At 39.2% G+C, this 21242-nt stretch overlaps 1 protein-coding gene across 1 annotated transcript in view; it reads left to right on the plus strand.

Moving 5' to 3' along the window:
• Positions 1-21242, plus strand: part of ROBO2 (roundabout guidance receptor 2) — a 583446-nt gene that overhangs the window by 394462 nt on the left and 167742 nt on the right. The window contains exon 5 of the mRNA XM_067543334.1: positions 15739-15877. Coding sequence (XP_067399435.1) covers positions 15739-15877 — 139 coding nt within the window. The remainder of the gene's footprint in view (positions 1-15738; positions 15878-21242) is intronic.

Here is a 21242-nt window from a genome sequence, read left to right on the forward strand (position 1 = left end):
GCAATCAGTCTTTCTTTAAAGAGTTGATACAATGATTGAGCATGGCTGGACATCAGGGACTTCACCTTTTGTCCAAATTAGATTAACGGTTTGTAAAGGAGCATAAGTATGTCTCTTCCAACATGTTTTAACACTTCAGATAGTATGCTATGTGTATCAGTACCTTGTTGTTTTTCAGGGACCTGAATGCAGCTTTAATTTCTGCCTCCAATATGTGTTGTTCTTCATTGTTGCCTTCGTAGTTGATGACCTCAAGGACATCTAGGTCTACTTGACTATTCATGTTCAGTAACTGATGAAAATATTCTTTCCATCTTTTGAGCTTTTGATCTTTACCTACTGTGTAGTTCCCCTGAGCATTGCTTAGCTGATTTGTTACAGGCATTAACTTCAGTGATAGTAATCTAACTTCTGGAAAAGCCCTCTTACATTGCTTTTCTGCATGTTTTTCAAGTTCTTTGTCTTCTCTCTCTTTCTCAAACCATTCTTTCTTAGTTTTTTTCACCATTCATTTTAGTTCCTTGGTGAACTATTTGTTTTTCTGCTCAGTGCAATCTTCAGTTTTCAGATGTTCTTGATATGCTCCCCCCACCCCCATGATCTCTGGTCACCCAGTCTTTCTTTTTTGGATATAGCCTCATCCCTAAAATCTCGCTCGTGGCATGAACGATGTCTTTCACTTTGCCCAGATTTGTTCTAATGTATCATCTAGATCTAAGGGAAGGGCAAAGTGGCCACTGATGGTGTTCTGAAAGGACACCATAGTGTCTCTATTTTTTCAATACTTTAATTCTTTCAATACACTATAAGCTGGCTTGACTTTTATTTTTTTGTAAATTTTGAAATATGAAGTCTGATCCTGAATGTAGTGATCCTTTGATGGTCTGAGTCTGCATTCAGGCTTCTGTAGACCCTACAGTCAAATATGCTTGTTTTCCAGTATTGTCTTACTAAGATGAAATTGATCATGTTTTTTGTAATAGAATTAGAAATCCAAGTTTCATTATGGACTTGCCTGAGCTGAAATGATAAGTTTGTTATAAACAAGTTGTTGATCATGCAGAACCAAAGCAATTTCTCACCTCTCTCATTTCCTGGTCCTAGTTCTTGTTTTCTCATGATGTTCTCCCAGTCCATGTTATCACTTCCAGTCTTGGCAGTAAATCCCTTCATTATGAGCAAAAGATTTCTAGATGGGGTTTGTGAAAACTTTGCTTCAAGTTACCTGTAAAATTGGTTTGTGGCACTATCTGTTTTATATAATATGGTATACAGTATTATCAGTCATTGCACGTACACACAGACCAAGATTTGTTTCTCCATTTCAAACAAATTGTGAGCATGAAATGGTTCCCGTTAGTGAAGTTCCATGATTACCTGTGGATTTGTCACTATGCAGTATTAACAGGACTTTAAACTACCATTCTGCTTACTGCATTGAGGAAGCATGAAACCACATGACTTTTTTAAATGGTGCTAATTTGCAAGAATTGGTTTGCAATTCTTGGTATTGCAAGAAATACCAGTATTGGATTATAGTTTCCATTACAACCAGGAGATCAAGGTTATAATTATTATTATTATATACATAGAAAGACAGGATCTCTCTTCTTCATCTTTGAGTACTAGTGATTTGTGATAATCATCCTTGTTGATACTAAACAGATTGAAGTCCAAATTTACAAAGCCCTAAGGATCCCATAACTTGTTAAAGGAACTAAATTCTAGGGATAAAATCATGTGAAATATACATTTAAATTCCTATCCTGCAAAGGCATGACAAGTATTAGGTTTGCCTTAATATGCAAACTTTTATGTAGTCAATCACAATATTCTGAAAAGCAGTCAACCAGTAAAGTACATTCTATGTCCGTTTTCCTAGTTCTGTATAAAAGCAGTGGTAAATGAAATTAGCAATTCTGATCCCACATAATTGAGTTAGTCTATATAAGGAAATCTGTACTTAGATTTTCTTTGCTCTCCAAATTTTTCTAGCTCTTCAGAAATGTTTTGGTTTGTGTTGTTTTTTTTTCCTGCTGCAGTAGGAGTACGGCATAGGCCAATACATTTAAAGTTGGATGCTGGAAGTTAGGCACCAAAATCAGTGTTTAGATGCCTCCGTATGGATTTCCTGATTGAGTTGGTTTGAAAATGTTGGCCTTGATACTTAAAATAAATCCAGGACAGGAAATGAATCTGCCTTTTCTAAGAAATTAAAAAGATTTATTAACATTACTGGTAAATATACAGAAGGTACCGATAATGGTAGGGGAAAATTCATTAATCAGAGGATTTACCATTCTTCTCCCCTTTCAAAAAGCCCCAATGCAAAATAAAAAAAAAACCTATGATGGACTTTAGTGTACACTGCTACCCTGTTAGGAAATCATATAGTTCCATTCTAGTTTACAAACATTTCCAGGAATCAGTTGCTGCTTATTTTTTACTCTGAAAGTTTTTCTATAATACCTGTAGTTAATTTTTGCATGTCACTCCTTATAGTTTTCTGGTTCCCTGTGCAGTGAATTTAGCTTGAGGGATTGCCTCTGGAAAAACTGAGTCAGCATGATAGCAACTGGCTTGATGGGAACAGCAAGGATGTCTGATTGATATATTTAGATATACCTACACAAAAACCCAACATCTTAAATAAAACAATAAATGAAAACACAATAAAAGGGCTAGTAAAGGAATGAGAGGAGAAGAGAAAAAAAGGTAAGAAAGGGGTGTGGGTAGGTTTCAGCATGCATAACCCTCCCCCAGGATGCACACGTATTACTGACTTATATTCAGAGACATCCCAATTAGAACTGTTTGCAAAACAAACAAGTTATACTTTGCCCTTGATTTACAAAACTGATATATTTGTGAGCATTTATGAAATGGAGCCACAACAGCATTTTAATTTTTTTTTTGTAAAAATAGGGATTTTTTGCTCCCTAGTCAAATCCTGAATCCTCTGCAAGCAGAACATTCTTTCAACTTTTCACAGGAAAATGTGATAAATGTAACTGGTTCTATAAGCAGTACATCCTAAAATTAGTCATATTCTTTGAGTGGTGACACCACAACCACATTAGGTTTTGCCAATCCTCTCTTCCAAGGATCACTGCTTGCTTGGACCTTCTGAGGCACCTAGGTGTAATCTCATATCAGAGCAAGAAGACTGTCACGGAATCTAGGATCAATGGATTATCAATTAAACGATTTGCAATCAAAAAGGCAACCTGCTACTTTGTTTTATTATGGATTCATTTTTTTCTAAATTCTAAAGGTCAAATTCAGAAGTGTAAGTGGTATAAATTAGTCTGACTTAAATTGTGCCCAGGTCTGAACAGGCCAGTATAAAAGTGACTTAAAAGCCACCTTTACTCGCCTCATTCCTGTGCTGAGCAGAGCTCAGGCAAGATGGAGAAAGTAGCCAGACAATCTTACACTCAGTTGTGCTCTGTTAGCAGTTAGGCTCCCTGTGACGGGGCGCTTGCCCCGCACTGGGCCGGAAAGGATTAAGAGGGCCCTTAGAGAGACTGCATGAAAGATAGCCAATAAGAAGAGGCTGCATGGCAGCCAATCAGGGCCCATGAGGCCGGTATAAAAGGGAGCTGCAGAGCAGAGCAAGCACAGTGCCTTCCAGGAGCTTGAAGAGGGAGGATTGTCAGCACCCTGGACAGCGTAGTGGCTGGCTGCTAGTGCTCAGCAGAACCAAAGGCTCTGAAGCAAGGGCAGAGAAAATACTGGGGCTGTGGGGAAGTGGCTTAGGGAAATCTATGGAGGAATTGTGGGGGAGATGCAGCAGCAGGCTGCCATACACAGGATCCCTGGGCCACAACCCAGAGTAGTGGGCAAGCCTGGGTCCCTCCTCCAACCCTGATCGCCATAGGAGTGATGGCAGGACTGCAGTGGCCACAAAGGCCAGTGGTAAGGATGAACTGCAGAATCCCCTGGAAGGTGGGGATCACAGATTGTGACTCAGCCAGAGGGCCAAGTCATGAGAAGGAGGGTCCAGTGGAGAGAGGACTGAGGGTGAGACACGGTAGAGAAGTCCATCTACCTGGCTGAGAGCTGATTTCCCCAGATAGCCAGCAGGAGGAGCCAAGGTGGTGAGTCCAACCGTGTTACAATTCCCATAGAGTCCCTTGCCACCACTCACCAGTGTGTAAGACATCTGAGGAACCAAAAGGTATAAGTTAAGTACCATAGAAGCTAATATTCTCACTGTCTTCTGTCAATTGCTTTTCTTCCTACACACTTCTCACCTAAGACTTCAACATGAATTGCTCCTTTTTATTGTCTTTGACTCAACACATATGCTATGTGCTCTGTGAAAAAATTGTCAGTAAATCTAAGGGCCTCATCCAAAGCTTGCTCATTGGGAGTCTTTCCACTGACTTCAGGAGGCTTTTTCATCATGCCCTGAGAAAGTCAAAGTTATTTAAAGGCTTTGAGAGGGAATATAACTTGCTGAAACACAACAAAAGAGGGTGCCAGTAGAATGTGTAAGTTATGTCAGTTAGACTCCTCTAAAACACTCGTCTCTGAAGTTAGCCTTTTAGTTTAAGCTATATGAACTTTCTTATTCAGTCACCATGGAATAAGGAAGTTTGTTAGAAAGAAAATGCCTGGTCAACTGCCTCAGGGAACAGAATTAGAGTCCATTTAGTCCATGTAAATCAATCTGATATTTGGAAAAAGCACTTTACTGAAGATATTAGATCTCAATTTTCACCTTCTTATAGCCCTGGAGGAAGCACCACACTCTGTGACTACAAGATGGACCTTGCTAAAGTATCTTGACAGTTCTCTCTATATCAAGGGTTCTTTAGTTCCAGTACAGGAAGATTTCTAACCACACTATGGCAACAAATCTGACTAAACAAACCTCACTGTAGTCACAATTCAATACAGTTCCCTTAACAGAATGAGAGAGAAGTTGATGGTGTATGTCTTTCATTCTTCATAGCAAGGTCCATGATTATTTTCCTCATCTTCAGTCATTTTAATTGCAATTACTTATTAAAATGTTCCCTATAAAGAACAGAAATATACCGTACTCATGATACTTTTTGTAAAGACTTGATCTCAACAATATTTGCTATCCCACAGATACTACAGAATATCCAGATGTAAAAGGATAATCAGCCTAGTATGTAAGAGGTACTGATCATAACTTAGATGTTTGAACCTAATATTCATAAAAAAGTTATCACTCAAATCCATGGAGGTGTGTGTGAGAGGGGCAGGGATTTCTAACCTTTAATAGTAATGGTTCCAGTTCATTTGCCTGCACCTGTCAGAATGCTCACCATTTTTATTGTGAAAACTCACAGCACCTTGATAATGTGTAAGGCATAGAAGCTTACAATAGCTGCATAAATGGTGTACTGCCAAGATAACAAGAAAAAAATAACTTAAGAAAAGACATATCTGTGCACATTGGAAAGAATATCCTGAATATAGACCCGCCAGCTTTTGTCGTCATATTTTCACGTGTTCACTCAGCATACTGTAAGAACCTTTAAAAATAGAGAGTGACCCACACTCATCCTTTCTTCTTCTATGGCCTCATTTTTTGCCAATGAGAGCTTTGATGCTTTTAGGATGGAAAGTAATCCAAATCAAGGCACAATTAACTGAATATTCACTCCACTGGCTCAGATATGGAAAAAAAATGTATCTCATGTTCTCTCTTTGTGTCATAGCTCCAGATGAGAGAGAGTTTTTTTTCTCCTACTTGCAATATTTTTTAAAGCATCTTCATACAGGTTTGTCACATGCTTCTGACTAGAAGATGAAAACACTTTAAAAATGATTATTTCTTTCCAATAAAGAAGGAGAAAAACATTTTATATTTGAGTCTACATAGTACAGGAGACATTACATCCTTCAGTCCATCAATTGCCTTGGCAGAAAAAGGTATTAAGGCAGTTAGGATTGCTTTTATTAGATTTTGACTTCCTATACATGGTCATCTAACTTTTTTGAGGGGCATACAGAGGGCAGTAATACATATCTGAAGGCCATCAGGGCCTCTCTAATGGACTGCTGTATGCACACAATTGATTAAATAAAGGAAAAGTAAGTACTGGGTGTCACATGCCAAGGTGCAATCCAGACCAGTGATGGGCTGTGTCACCCCTGCCCTGCAACCTTTGATGCCTCACAATGCTTAAAAACAGTCATATTGGCCAGACCAATGGTCCATCTAGTGCAGTATCCTGTCTTCTGACAGAGGCCAGTACCAGGTATTTCAGAGGGAATGAATAGAACAGGTAATCAACTGATCCATCCTGTCAGCTATTCCCAGCCTCTGACAAACAGCAATCCCTGCCTATCCTGGCTAATAATCATTGATGGACCAATCCTCCATGAATTTATCTAGTTCTTCTTTTTTAAACTCCATTATAGACTTGGCTTTCACAACATCCTCTGGCAAGGAGTTCCACAGGTTGACTGTGTTTTGGGTGAAGAAATACTTACCTTTGTTCGTTTTAAATCTGCTGCCTATTAATTTCATTTGGTGACCCCTATTTTTGTCTTATGAGAAGGAGTAAATAACACTTCATTTTTTTTTTTTTTTACTTTCTTCATACCAGTCATTATTTTATAGACCTCTATCATATTCCCCCTTAGTCATCTCTTTTCCAAGCTGAAAAGTCCCAGTCCTATTAATCTCCTCATATGGAAACTTTTCCATACTTCTAATCATTTTAATTGCCCTTTTCTGTACCTTTTCCAATTCCAATGTATCTTTTTTTGAGATGGGGCAACCAGATCCGCACGCAGTATTCATGATGTGGATGTACCATGGATTTATAAAGAGGCAATATGATATTTTCTGTCTATCATCTATCCCTTTCTTAATGATTCCCAGCATTCTGTTTTTTTGGTTTTTTTTTACTACCACTGCACATTGAGTGCATGTTTTCAGAGAACTATCCACAATGACTGTCACAATCTTTCTTGAGTGGTAACAGCTAATTTAGACCCCATCATTTTATATGTATAGTTGGGATTATGTTTTCCTATGTGCATTGCTTTGCATTTATCAACGTTGAATTTCATCTGCCATTTTTGTTGCCCAGTCATCCAGTTTTGTGAGACCCATTTGTAACTCTTTGCAGTCTGCTTTGGACTTAACTATCTTGAGTAGTTTTGTATCATCCGCAAATTTTGCCACCTCACAGTTTACCCCTTTTTCTGGATCATTTATGAATATGTTGAACACTACTGATTCCAGTACAGACCCCTGGGGGACCCCACTATTTATCTCTCTCCATTCTGAAAACTCACCATTTATTCCTACCCTTTGTTTCCTATCTTTTAACCAGTTACTGATCCAGGAGAGAACCTTCCCTCTTATCCCATGACTGCTTACTTTGCTTAAGAGCCATTGGTGAGGTACCTTGTCTGATAGTCTAAGTGCACTGTATCCACTGGATCACCATTGTCCACATGCTTATTGACCCTCTCAACGAATTCTAATAGATTGGTGAGGCATGATTTTCCTTTACTAAAACCATGTTGACTCTTTCCCCAACAAATCGTATCCATATATGTGTCTGATATTTCTTTTCTTTACTATAGTTTCAACCAATTTCCTTGGAACTCGGGTTAGGCTTACTGGCCTGTAATTGTCGGGATTGCCTCTGGAGCCTTTTTAAAAAATTGGCATCACATTAGCAATCCATCAGTCATCTGATACAGAAGCTGATTTAATTGATAGGTTACATACCACAGTTAGTAGTTCTCCAATTTCACATTTGAGTTCCTTCAGAACTTCATCTGGTCCTAGTGACTTATTTCCGTTAAATTAATCAGTTTGTTCCAAAACCTCCTCTAATGACATCTCAATCTCGGACAGTTCCTCAGATTTGTCACCTAAAAAAAAATGGCTCAGGTTTGAGAATCTCTCTCGCATCCTCAGCAGTGAAGAATGATGCAAAAAATACCTTTAGTTTCTCTGCAATAGCTTATCTTCCTTGAGTGCTCCTTTAGCATCTCAATTGGCCAGTGGCTCCACAGGTTGTTTAGCAGGCTTCTTGCTTCTGATGTACCCTTAAAAAAATTTTTGGTGTTACATTTTCAGTCTTTGACTAGCTGTTCTTCAAATTCTTTTTTGACCTTCCCAATTACTTATTTACACTTTTTCCAGAGTTTATACTCCTTTCTATTTTCTTCAGTAGGATTTATCTTCCACTTTGAAATGAGTTGCTCATGTCCATTCCATGACCCGCCCTTCGTCCCTGCCATCAGAGTTGATGACAAGAAGGAATTGAGAGGGAGCAGGGCTGGTTACCCCTCTTATACCGCTGCATAAGCGCACGATACCAGAGGGCACCAGAGCTGGGTCTATGGGTACTGCTAAAAGGAATAAAAGTTCTGGTAACTGTGCACATCGGCACGTGCACATCTAGTATGGAATGGACATGAGTGACACATCTCAAAGAACAACCGTTACTACAGGTAAGCAACTTTTTTTTTCCAATTGATACCTCACAGGACCTATTTTGTAGAAAGGTTATTACAGTAGTTTTAAAGGTGTACCTATAGGGTGCATTCAGTCGCACTAGGGCTAAACTATGGATTCATCATTTTCCAAAGAAAGAACAGGATTGTCCTCCTGATCTGGGTAGGATCAATTCTGCAGGCTTTTGCCATAATGTCCACTGAACTCCTTAGCCCAAATTTTATCAGTCTCAAGTGCTGCAGCATACTGCAGGCGTCTGTCTAGTTTTCTGATTACATTAACAAGCCACTTTTATAACTGGAAGCAAAGTTTATTCTGAAGTTATAAAGGTCACACTAGTAATAGCACAACTAGCTGATAAGACATATAACCATGACCTATTTTATCGACCTCTTCAAAGATTATTCATCAGCAAAGCATAGTCTGGGCAGTGGGCACTTTATTTACTCAGTTGAAGCTTTTAAAATGGCGACATTAAAATTTTTATATGTGGCTATTAATTTTTCACCCTTTCTTGCTATTTTCTCAGATATATTGTTCTGAATATTGTTGACAGAATTATAATGTTTAATTATAGCACAAACCTTTATGGCCACAGCTTTTTTTTTTTAATCATATTTTCCAAAGTTCTGATCTGAAACTGGATTTGACTTGTCTGTCTGAGAAACATACTTTATTTAGCACGCACTGGCAAGCACTATTCTGTCTCCTGAGAGATTAATATTGTAAGCAAGTTATGCAGGTGATTCAAATCCAGTTAATCTCACATAAAGAATGTTATTTGCATTGCCAATGGCATTCACTCTGATCACTCTATAGCTATATAATTAGCTATTGGACATATTCAGGGGACTGTATGAGTGATACAAATGCAGAAAACAACATAAGAGAACTTTTTCTTTCCTGATGCACACTGCAAAATGCAGAGATGATGGCAAAATGGAAATAACTTGTAATTTGCATGTCCTTGATAATTGTGTCTGCACTTACGCAGTTATTTATTTTTCCAGCAAATTCTTAACTGTCATGGAAAATGTGCAGTTTTGAGATGCTGCCTTTTTAACATGCTTTCTAGCTATATGTGGTCCTGCCTTAGTGCAGAGAGCTGGACTCAATCTCTTGAGGTCCCTTTTAGCCCTATGTTTCTAAGATCTTAAACTGCCTGATGTAGAATCAAGTATTCTTTGATTCAGTTACTAACATATCAACAAGGTTCTCTTGAAAGTGTGATAGGATTTTTTTTCCCCTGGCCCTTTCTGTATAACCACAGATAAGAATTTAATAAATATTATTTTTCCATGTAATATTGGATATCTGGACCTTTATGCTCTTTTGTATTGGATTTTGTGCTTGCAAATCTGCACGTATTAGCTGTATGGATGTGCATTCTGTTACAATTAAATACACACTCCAAAATGCAAACAGATTTTACATGGTATTTGCAAGCAAACATTACACAGATGTGCATGCATACGCATATGACGTCACATGAATAACACAGGTGGGCCAGAATAGTGTTTTTAAATCCCTTTTTTCCTTGAGGTAATTTAGATCCAGATTTTAGTTTCCTACCTTGGAAACATCTCTGTAAGATAGTTCCAAATGGGTATTGTAGAGCTAAACCTATGAAACTTGACATAAGTTCAAATAAGTGTCTGGGTAGGACTGTATATAGATGAGAGTCTGACCAAGATTACCGAGGCAAACTTATAAAAAAAAATTTAGATCAGAGTCAATTTTTAGATTAATCTCTTACAAACAAAGCTGGTAGTGTCACCTATTATTGAGATTGCCTGATATGTGCCCCCTATTTTCAGTTGCATATCATTTTGCCAAATTTTTAACATTTGGACCAAAATTTTCCATGCCAGGTATGCCCCAAACTGATTATTTATATTTCAGCCAAAATTGTTCAGCCTTTTCTAAGAATGAGACTGAAGGAAAATATGTTGTGTTGCCATATTACACTCTGGAAAGATCTTTTTGAGAAGATCTACTACACCCATGCTTTGGAGCAGGAACTCAAAATTTGGCAGAGCTTTGTGTCAAGGCTGTGCATTTTGGCACTCCATGAAAATCTACCCAAATTTGGCCATGTTACAAGCCTTTGAAAAATTGGAGTTTGCATGTATTTGTACACTGTCTAGAATTTGGTACCTAAAATCTCTCAAGATTCCATCCTCACTGAGCATGCTTCTGCCTGGGGCACAGCAGAACTTTCCTTGAAACTTCAGCCCAGGTCTCTTTCAGGCTGTGCTGGGTGTAGCTCTAGGCACCTGAACTGAGAGCAAAGAGTGTCTCTTCTGTGTTCACAATACCCTCCCTGCTAAGGTCATAAGGAGGAAGCTGCCTGATTTGAATGCAGCAGTAGGGGAATAGATTGGCACAAGGATACTTGGAAGGGAGACTGAGACTGAAAGCTGGCAGGGTTGGGTGAGAGGGTTAAATTAGGACTGGGAGTTGGGGTAGGGTAGACCAGGACTGGCTGGGCAAGGAGACTGGGACTGGGAACCATTGGAGTTGTGTGGAAGAGGGGGAGACCGAGGAGCATGAGTTTACAAGGAGAACTGCCTTTAGCTAAGCAAAGAGGCTCGGACAAAGAGGTAGTGAGAAAAATGGAGAATGGATGAGGAGTGCAAGGAAGGAGCCTGGGACAGAGAGCTAGCGTGGAGGTGGGGGTATGTGGGCAAACTTGGAGTGACTGGAAGTTGGGGCTGGAGAAAGACAGACTGGACAAAGAGTAGGGATGGAGGGAAATAGCTGGACAAGGAGACTCAGGACAAGGAGCTGGAGGATATACTGGGAATGGCCAGGGAAGGAGACTGGATGGTGAGTGACTTGCGAAGACTAGAACTGAGCATCTGGAAGGGGAGACTGAGACTGGCTAGGTGAGGAGAATAGAACTGCGATGAGGAACCATGGTGGGGAAGACACAGGCCAGGTAAAGGTTCGAGGGGACAGGGAAGAATGGTCTGTGCCCACTACCCACTCTCGAATTTGCAATGGAACTCAAGATTCCTAAGTCTCCCCATTCCATTGCTGTCAGCAAGTATCTGTGAAACACATTGGCAGAATGTCTGATCCCCCTCTAGTGGCTGGTTCACACAGAGGATCATAACCTACTGCTGCTCTCAGTTACGCCATTGGCTCAAGTGACAGAAGTCTGCGTGTTGGATCTAAAGGTTCCAGTCGTGTTGGTGGATTCCAAAACGATGCCACATGATGCAATTTCGGGGGTTTTCAGCTTGCTTTTTTAAAAACGAGGAAATTACACACTTAAAAAAAAACATGTTAAAAGAATATTATTAAGATAGTAAGGACAAGCACAGAAAACTTTAATTCAGCCCCTTGTACGTATGGTACTATTGGAGGCCTAACTTGGCCTGAGTTGCTTGACCAAGTTGTCTTACCACTGATGAGTCACTCAACCACTGTTTTGAGGCCTAGCCTCAGCAGCCTGATTGCTTTTTACAATTGGCAGGGACCAATCGACTGCTGAGTAACCTTGTGGTGTCTCAGTTTCTGTGCACCACAGCAGATAGTAAATAGTGTGAGTTTTGTACAACACAGTAAACAGTTTGTTAGTTTATAGTTATATATAGATAAAGATGAACAAGGAAAAATGTTTATACATTTTACATTAAGGCACATTCTTTCCCACCACCTCTCCCACTACCAGATGTTTTGCTCCAACTATTATGGTAAGAACATAAATATATAGTTAGTATTAACAATAAAGTATAGAGAAAGTAAAAGACATAAGAACGTCACCAAAAATAAGTGAAGGAAAAACTCTTTGGGTCTAGTGAGTATGATATATTGTAGTTAGTTGTTGGCTTTGTATTGAATAAAGTATTAAAAACATTCTTACACGTTAAATCTTCTGATCTGCAAATCGGGCGTACCATGTCTCACTGATAACTTCCCACTGATCACAAAGAATGCCCTGCAACAGTATATTCTGTTGTTTCCACAGGATCCCTGCCTTATTCAGTTCACTGGATAGACCTGCTCTGGGGATGAAAAAGGGTTGAATAGTGAAAGGGAGACTCTTCTGCAGGACCCTTGTTTCCTTTGTTGCAAAAGTTGGAATGAGTACAATGAATGAGGCAGAGGTCTGCACAAAGAGAAAAGATGGTCTCATGGTTAAGGCAGTTGGATACTGCCCTGCAGGATTGGATTCTATCCCTGCCTCTGCCACAGAGTTTCTATGTAATGCTTCGTCAAATCTTTTAAACCAATCTTTACCTTTCATAGGTGGACACTAATTATGTGTTCCTCATTTTTGGGGTGGCCTGGTCTGAGAACCTAGATCTGATTTGCCGAAGTGCTGAGAACTCACAGCTGCAACTAAAGTCAGTGTGAGCTGGGCTTTGAACATATGAAGTCCTGTGTAGAGCTAAGTACACTGAAAAATGAGGTCCTAGGGATTTCAAATTGGGCTCCCAAAAGTAGTGGATATTTTCAAACATATTTCTTTGCCTTTGTTTACTTTCTGTAAAATGCATAATATACCCTCATCCCACAGGGTGCTGGAAAAATAAATGAATTATTTTTTGTGAAGCACTCAGATACTATAGTGATTAGTACCATAGAAAAGCCCATGAATTTAATAACCAATGAATAAAGAAAATAGTAATTCTTTTTTCAGAGCAGGGTTTGAATGGTATGCATTAAATAAGATCATCCATTAAACAATGAGAATACAACAAAACATCAAGTAGCTGCTCATTTAGTTAATATTGTCCATTCTATGCAACGTGGAAAAAATAGCCTATGACCATATAATTAAAAACTTTCCCCTAATGCATATGCAGAAGGGAGCTGAATTAAGGTTGCATAGGCAAATCTAATTCTGGCATTTTACTGACTTTTCAGTGCTTGACCTTGCGACTTTAATAATGTTCTTTTAATGCAGTTTTTATATGTAATTATACATATATATCAAGTCTCAAAGACGTGTGTGTATGTATAATGTAGTCAGTCTGTGAAATTCATTGCTGTAGGAAGTCATGAAGCCAAACCCTGTGGACCAGATTCTGATCTTACTTATAGTGTAAATCTGGATTAATTTAATGTAACCTCTCAGCTCACTGAGGCTGAAATGTGGGATTCAATATGTGACAAGCACCTTTATTTTTAAATCCCTTTCTTTAGTGTAAATAACTGTTACAAAAACCTCTTTAATTCTGATCTATCTAATTTACAACAATAAAAGTGTGTGTTTTGGTGGAAGGAGGATTGGAACTAAATTTGGGTGAAGCATAGGCAACTTTGAGACTAAAATGAGGGACATCCCTTGAAAAGAAATTATCTTGGATTTGTTCCAAGTTAGAATTTGGCTCTGTGTCTAGATTTGAAATAGGCATGGATAATATTTTAACAAATAATAATATTTGTATCTGTGCAGGCTAAAATAACACGGGTAAACAAAACTCATTATTCAGGGCATCATTTAGTTTCTTGAAGTGGAGTTAGTGATGGAGATGATGATAGTGAGAACACCCTGTAATGCATCTAGACCTCAAGTACTGATTATCATGAAAGGCAGGATACCACAGTAAATAGACTACTAGATTTGTCTTGCTTGACAAATCCTATATTCTAAGGCTAGACTAGGTTTTAAAACACACCCAGCATATGGGGTGGAGCAGAGCAAGGAGGAGCACTCAGACACAAGGGGAGAGCAATAAAAATGATAAAAGATTTAGAAAAACTGACCTATGAGGAAAGGTTAAAAAAACTGGGCACGTTCAGTCTTGAGATAAGAAGACTTGGGAAGGGGCTGGTAAATCTTCAAATATGTTAAGGGTTGTAATAAAGAGGATGGTGATCAGGTGTTCTCTGTGTCCACTGAAGGTAGAACAAGAAGTAATGGGCTTAATCTTCATCAAGGGAGATGTAGGTTATATTAGGAAAAGCTTTCTAGCTGTAAGGATAGATATGCACTGGAACAGGTTATCAAAAGAGATTGTGGAATCCCTTTCACTGAAGGTTTTTAAGAACAGGTAAGACAAACACCTGTCAAAAATGATGTAAGAGTCCTGTTAAGCTTTTATCCCAGATGATGGGAGATGCTGGTCATCCCCACTTATTTACACTAGATGTCTTAAGTTCAGGCCCCAGTTTCTTAGTCCTTGCAAGGGGGACCCTGCCCTTTGCAGGATGCCTTATGGCTCTTCTGATGAGGGATCAAAAGGAAAATAAATGTGCCAATGTATCTGAGAATAACTTCTACCTGGAGCCAACTCCAAGAGGAAAAGGCCAGCAGTATCTTGTTACATAAGAGCTGTCTGAGTAGCAGTTTTCTATGAGTCTTTCTGCCTGGGTAGCTGAATCTGGCTCACTCTATCAAGCTTACTTTGGGAGTCTGGTGCATTCTCGGTAGGATTAGGGGTTGTGAGTTCCTGGATGGGGGTTCCTATTGTGGCTTCAGAAATCGCTTCAGCCGTTTCCTGCTCGGGGTGATCTCTCCCCTGAGCTGACTACAGTTTCCTCCTTATCACACATGACTGACAGGGCTGGACAGGCAGGGCTAGCCCCCCCCACACAGAACATTTCTGGTGCCTTCCTCATTGGTGTGGGATCTATGCCCTGTCAGAAATGGACTAGGTTTACTTTGTCCTGCCTCAGCCCCAGTGGCTGGACTTGATGAGTTTTCAAGTTCCCTTCCAGCCCTACATTTCTGTGATTCTTTGACCCTGTGTCTGGGCTGCTCCTTGTACATGGTAGGTGGGCAATCTGACCCATTTGTTAGCAGATTATAGGTCTGGTGCACTGCAGAGACGGAGGGCAGAGTCCCCGCTTCTCTGTCTAATTTTCTGATTCTCATTTCCCCCGAAGGGTCCCTGCACTACGCAGAGTGCAGGGAATGCAACTGTAGCTGTGTGCGTGGCAAAAGTGGGATGTTTGTTTCTTGTCCTCTTTGACCCTTCCTGGCTGCCCACAGTCTAGCTCATAGACTTAGTCTTTCTTAGCCTGATGTTGCATATTTGGAACTAGAGTATATTCAGTTAAAATATTTGTTCTTTGTTTAGCTACTCCTTCTGTGACAGCTGATTATGTGGTTTTGCTGCTCCTGTGGCATGCAGTTGTTATTATCAGAATATGTGGTGGCAGCCACTGATTTTCCTTCCTTGTTCTCAGCTATTTAGTGTATCTGTGCGCATTATCATCAATCACGTCATCATCAATTCATCTGTATCTATACCCATAATGTTTTAACTTAGTCAATGCAACTCACTATATGTAATGTTAAAATCTCTTTCAAGAACGACCCACGTTTCTCAGGAGACCAATTAACCAAGTGGTTCTGGAGGAAGAGGCAGTAGAATTCCGATGTCAGGTCCAGGGGGATCCCCAGCCAACAGTCCGGTGGAAGAAAGATGATGTGGATTTGCCAAGAGGAAGGTAAGAGCAACCATTCCTATTCTCATTGTTGTCAGTCTCTCCTCTCTGGCTAACCCTGATTGCTTTGTTCTCTAGTGTATAACCCTAGTAATCAGATACAATAGGTAAGAAAGTTTATAGCCTGTTGGCCAAATGACCCTATCAGATATGCTCCTGAACTGGTGCAGTAAGGAAACCCACTTGGGGCGTGATCATTCAGGTAAGAGCCAATACCGGCATTCACGCCACTTGAAGAACATATCTGATGAGCCCCCAGAAACAAGAGTGATAAGTACTTTAGAAAGGTGATGATAATAGTCCTGAGAATAACTTACAGATGCCCTATAGGGAACAAACAGACCAGAGAGTTACATATCACTCGGAAACGCTAGTTGGAAGGCATAAAAATGAGGCAGGCTGGAAGGGTTTGCTGGCTTTTCTCCAATCTTATGCAATGGCTTGAGGCTGGGAAATAAGTCTTTCTTTTCTGGAATATTTTGGAAGTAAATAACAAAATGCCAGAAGTAGAGAAAAGAAAATTAAGAAGGTTCAGTCCTCCATAACAGATGTCCGGGCAGGAAGAAAGACAGGAAGCCACTACCATAGCATAGGTAGTTTGACTTGAAAACATATATATTTCCCCAATGAAAGGTGAAAATAAGGTAACACCTTGAAATGATAGCTATTAAATCATAGGTGAATGTTTGTTTATATAATAATTTCAAGTGCTGGACCTAGAAAGGACTGAGCAAATGAAGGAGGAGAAAAGGACTCCAGCTGTGAACACATTAAGGGTGCACTTGTGCTCCCATTGAAATTAATTGCAAAGCATCCATTGATCTCACTGGGAGGAGAATCAGCAGGAGCAGTCATATTCAGCCACTAAACATTCCTCTTTACCTGACCAGGCACAAATGAAGAGGGGGTGTTCATATTTCCAGCAATGGTAAAATGTTTGGTCAGAAATTGGTTGTTTTGTGACATGAGGTTGTTGATATACAAGTAGAAATAACATTAAAGTTAGTTTGCATTCACCATCTAATCCACTGTTCATCTCCCACCTAAACAATGTACTGTATCATACTCATTCTAGTGTCTTTTCTCATTCTTTCTAAAATGTTCTGGATACAGACAGGTAAAGCGACATGCAAAATAGCACAGAAACGCATGTAGGTATTACGTTAGCATGTATCTAGTCAATAGAATAATACTCTCTACTGAAAATGGACGTTGATTGTATTAAGAGTTTTGTTTTTTCTGAAATAGCAATAAATACATTTCTGTTATTTCCAATACATTATGCCCAGTATGAGCTTGCATTTTGTTAGGATGTCGTGAAAGATGACAAGAACATTTTGTTTGACATGTAGTAAACTTTCCTTATTTCTCTGCCCCCTCACACCGTACCTGAAGGCCTCTTAACATCTTCACATAGTGACCAAAAGTGACCAGTGATTCTTACTATGCCTACACTATGAGCTAAGGGTCTCATTCCCCTGATCATGTACAAATTCATGTAGTAGCTTAATAAGAGCTAGCCCAAGCATAAATAGAAGTGTAGCTGTGGTAGCACAGGCAGTGGCAGCAGTGCTGAGTACAAGCGCTCCTGAATTGGTAGGTACTGTAGCGCGGCGTCCCCTTGCAGTGCCTCTCTTCAGTGTCCCTCTGGACTACAAAGGACTCAGAGACCCTCAAACTTGCAGTCACCAGTGGTTTATTTACAACGTCTCCTACCACCATTCAGGGCCTTCCCTGGACCAGCCGTAGCTGCGGCTGCTCAGGATCCAGGGAGACAGGCAATGCCTCTGCACTCCCTCCAGCTCCTTTTCCCTCACCCTCCTCAAACCCTCTGGGGCCTGGCTTATAAACCCTGCTGGGCCAGGGAATGATCATTGTTGTGAAATGTAGTATTTACTGTTGTGCACCGTTCTATTGAAGTCAGCGGTAGCAACTCATGGTGCAACAATACTTTTAGTCATGTTTGCAAGATTGGGTTTTTAATTTTCTCTCCCCTGTCTCCTCTCCCCAGCGTTTTTTTAAATGACACAGAACAGGACAAATAATCCAGAACTCTTTACATGTGTTGAACTTGCCTTTTGAATAGGATGTATGTTCATAGCTATTAAATATACATCTTTACTTTGCAGTTTAAAATAAAAGAAAATTTTTGACAGAGCTTTTGTTTCAAATGCAATAATATGTGTGTATGTATCTAGTGTGAGAAACACCACCAGGGAAGTTTATGATTGGAATATTTACATTAAAGTTGGGATTTTGATGTCTGGGCAGATCAAAATGTCCTTTTATTTTTGCTTTTTGTTTCACTGTGTATACTTTCGTGCTTAGGAAATCTATTGTGTTCCAGTGTGTTTTTAAAAACTCATTGTTATTACTATTAAGTCAGTCATGTAAATAGAAATGCCACTGATGATGGTTTGCAATTAAGTTTTATTTCGTTAGATCATGTTCATTCACTTTCTTGTCATATTTTAACTATTGTGAAGTGCATCATCTTTAACTTCCTATCAGAATATGATTTCTTAGTAAAGTTTTATTTTTGAAACATCCACAGGGTTAATATATATAATATGAAAAAATGAAAGGGAGATGTACACTAACATTCTGATCATAACCAGATTTAGCCAACAGAGAATACTCCAGATGTTTGATAGTATTTTCACAGTGCAGTTTAACATTGCATTAACAGGTTTTTGCATTTATAAATGGCAGGTACAGTGATAGAATCTTCATTTTATTCCTTAGAACATCACAAACTGCTACAATGGCACTTAGATTAATAGATTTTAAGGCCGGAAGGGGACACCTGTGGTCATCTAGTCTGACCTTCTACATAATGGCCAAGTCTTTTTTCACAGTTGCTGCTTCCCAGGATAGATTCTCCATCCTATAAGTGTGGTCTGTATTCTTAGATGTATAACCTTGCATTTGGCCCTGTTGAAACAAATATTGTGCCCAGTTTACCAAGTGATCCAGCTTACTCTGTATCAGTGACCTGTCTTCTTCATTGTTTACCCGCTCCCCGAATCTTTCTCATCTGCAAACTTTATTAGTAATAGTATTATGTTTCTCTTCCAGGTCATTAATAAAGATATTAAATAGTGTAGTGCCAAGAACCAATCCCTGTGTGACCCCATTAGAAGCACACTTACTTGAAGATGATCCCTCATTTACAACTGCATTTTGAGACCTATCAGGGAGCCAGTTTTTAGTCCATTTAATGTGCCATGTTTATTTTGTATTATTCTCTATTCTTAATCAAATATTATGTGATTTCAAGTCAAATGCCTTTCAGATGTCTGAGCGTATTATATGAACACTGTTATCTTTATTGCCCAAACTTATAATCTCATTTTAAAAAAAAAGATAAAGTTATTCTGGCAATATATATTCCATAAATCCATGTTGGTAACATAATTAATGCCGATCTTCCTTTAACTCTGTCAGCTGAGTCCTTTGGTTTAGTTAGTTAGTATCAGCCATTCCATTATTTTTTCTGGGATCAGTGTCATGCCAATAGGTTAACATTTGTCAGCAGTGAGAATTTGGAGTGAGAATTTGGAGGATGTGGAAGTTGTTCTCTCTACACAGAGGACTAGAGCATCCTGCACCTTCCATCCTCCATTGTATGACAACATAGCTTCACTGAAGTAAATAGATCTGTGAAAATTTACACTATTTGGCCTAGATTCCTTAGGTCAAGACTGAGACACATTAGTGAGGCAGTACAGGGAAGACTTGATGTGGACACAGCAGCAAAATGAAGACCGACACATGCATGGAATTAAGCGGCAGACGTCAACTTTTAAAAACTTTAACACAGGGAAGGGGCACTACCTGCCCATCACCCATATTCTCCTATATGAGACATTTAATTGTTTCCACTGTGGGAGTTACAGGTCCCCACATGGCCCCCATGCCTGGGAGCTGGGGAATGCTGACCAATCACCACCTTTTCCTCCCCAGCTGGCCAATGAGTGCCAGAGAATCCTGGGGGAAGCTACCTATTGTCCCTTGGCGAGTGCTTCCCTCCCTTCCTGTTGGGACTGTCTCCCTTCATTGCCAGCCCCATCAAGTTTCTGCTACCCCTTCCTGTGCTTTACATGTTCACTGAATAAGCAGATTACTTTAGTTCCAATTCTTTCACTCTAGTACATTTTATGAACACTCAGCTCCTTTAAGGATGAGGTAAAGGGAGGAGAAATGTATCAATTATATAAACAAAAGCTTAAACTGATGTCTTCATCACTCAAAGAATGGTTTGGGACTCTATAACCATTTTAAACTGTGTTTTATCCAGGCAGCTGAATTTGGAGTAAATCCAAAAGCGCAGCTTTTACTATAAATACTTTTCCAATGTGGGCAAAGATATTTGTCTAGCTGTAGACCAAATGAATCTCTAAAAGATGGGTTAATGACAGAATGATAGCTCTCTCAGTTGAGGTGAAGATAACTTCTGAGCATTTTCCCTTTGACTGAATGAAAGATTTTTTTTAAAGACAAAAAGAAGCTAACTCACATTTTCTGAGCACCTCTACTCTAAACATTATATATATCTACATTTCAGTATGAAACCTTCAGAAAGTTTTCCCTTTGTATCACTTATTACATAAATAAACCCCTCCTCTGAGCAGATGTTCCACCCATCTATTTGTCTTACAGCTTAGAGTGTCAATTTCCTATTTCCACAGCTGATGACATTCTTTATGCAGCTGCCTAATGTTAGTGTATGTTCTATTTTTAAATAATAATCTCCTCTTGGCTTCATCCCAGGATTACAATGGCAGGATTATAGGAGGCACCTACTAGGGTGACTAGTGTAAAATGTTTATTAAGGGTTCTTTTAGATATTTCAGCTTTCAGAAGTTTCTAGTTCATTGATGCTTAAACATGAATTTTGTAATGGACAGTGGGCCCTGATTCTGCCTCATATAAAGTACTTGTACACAACGATGTGCAATATCAGGATCTTAGCCTACAAGAATGCAAAATATATCTCTCTCAATCTAAATTCTTCTTAAAACTTTCTGTTTATTGAGAAATCTAAGAGTAAGGAAAGCATAATCATGTGTCATACTTAGTAGATAATACAGTCAAATTATATAGCTATTACTACACTAAACTTTGTGTTGCATAGTAATTGAAAGGCACTGCCGCTCTTCAGAAAACTTACTATTATAGTTTTAATTATAAAGATCCTTTTCTGAACAATGTGTACCTCAAGTTGCAGCTGGATAAACTTAAGAAAAGCGAGCAACACATAACTTTTGAAGAAACACTGAGTATTTTAAATTATGATATTAACAATAAAGTTGTGATCTAGTATTCAGATTCCTATTTACAAAAATAAATGACTGACCTTATTTTT

The sequence above is a fragment of the Emydura macquarii genome, unplaced genomic scaffold, assembly GCF_026122565.2.
Source record: "Emydura macquarii macquarii isolate MOO-44397 ecotype Brisbane River unplaced genomic scaffold, CSIRO-AGI_Emac_v2 contig_75, whole genome shotgun sequence".
Taxonomy (NCBI): Eukaryota; Metazoa; Chordata; order Testudines; family Chelidae; genus Emydura; species Emydura macquarii.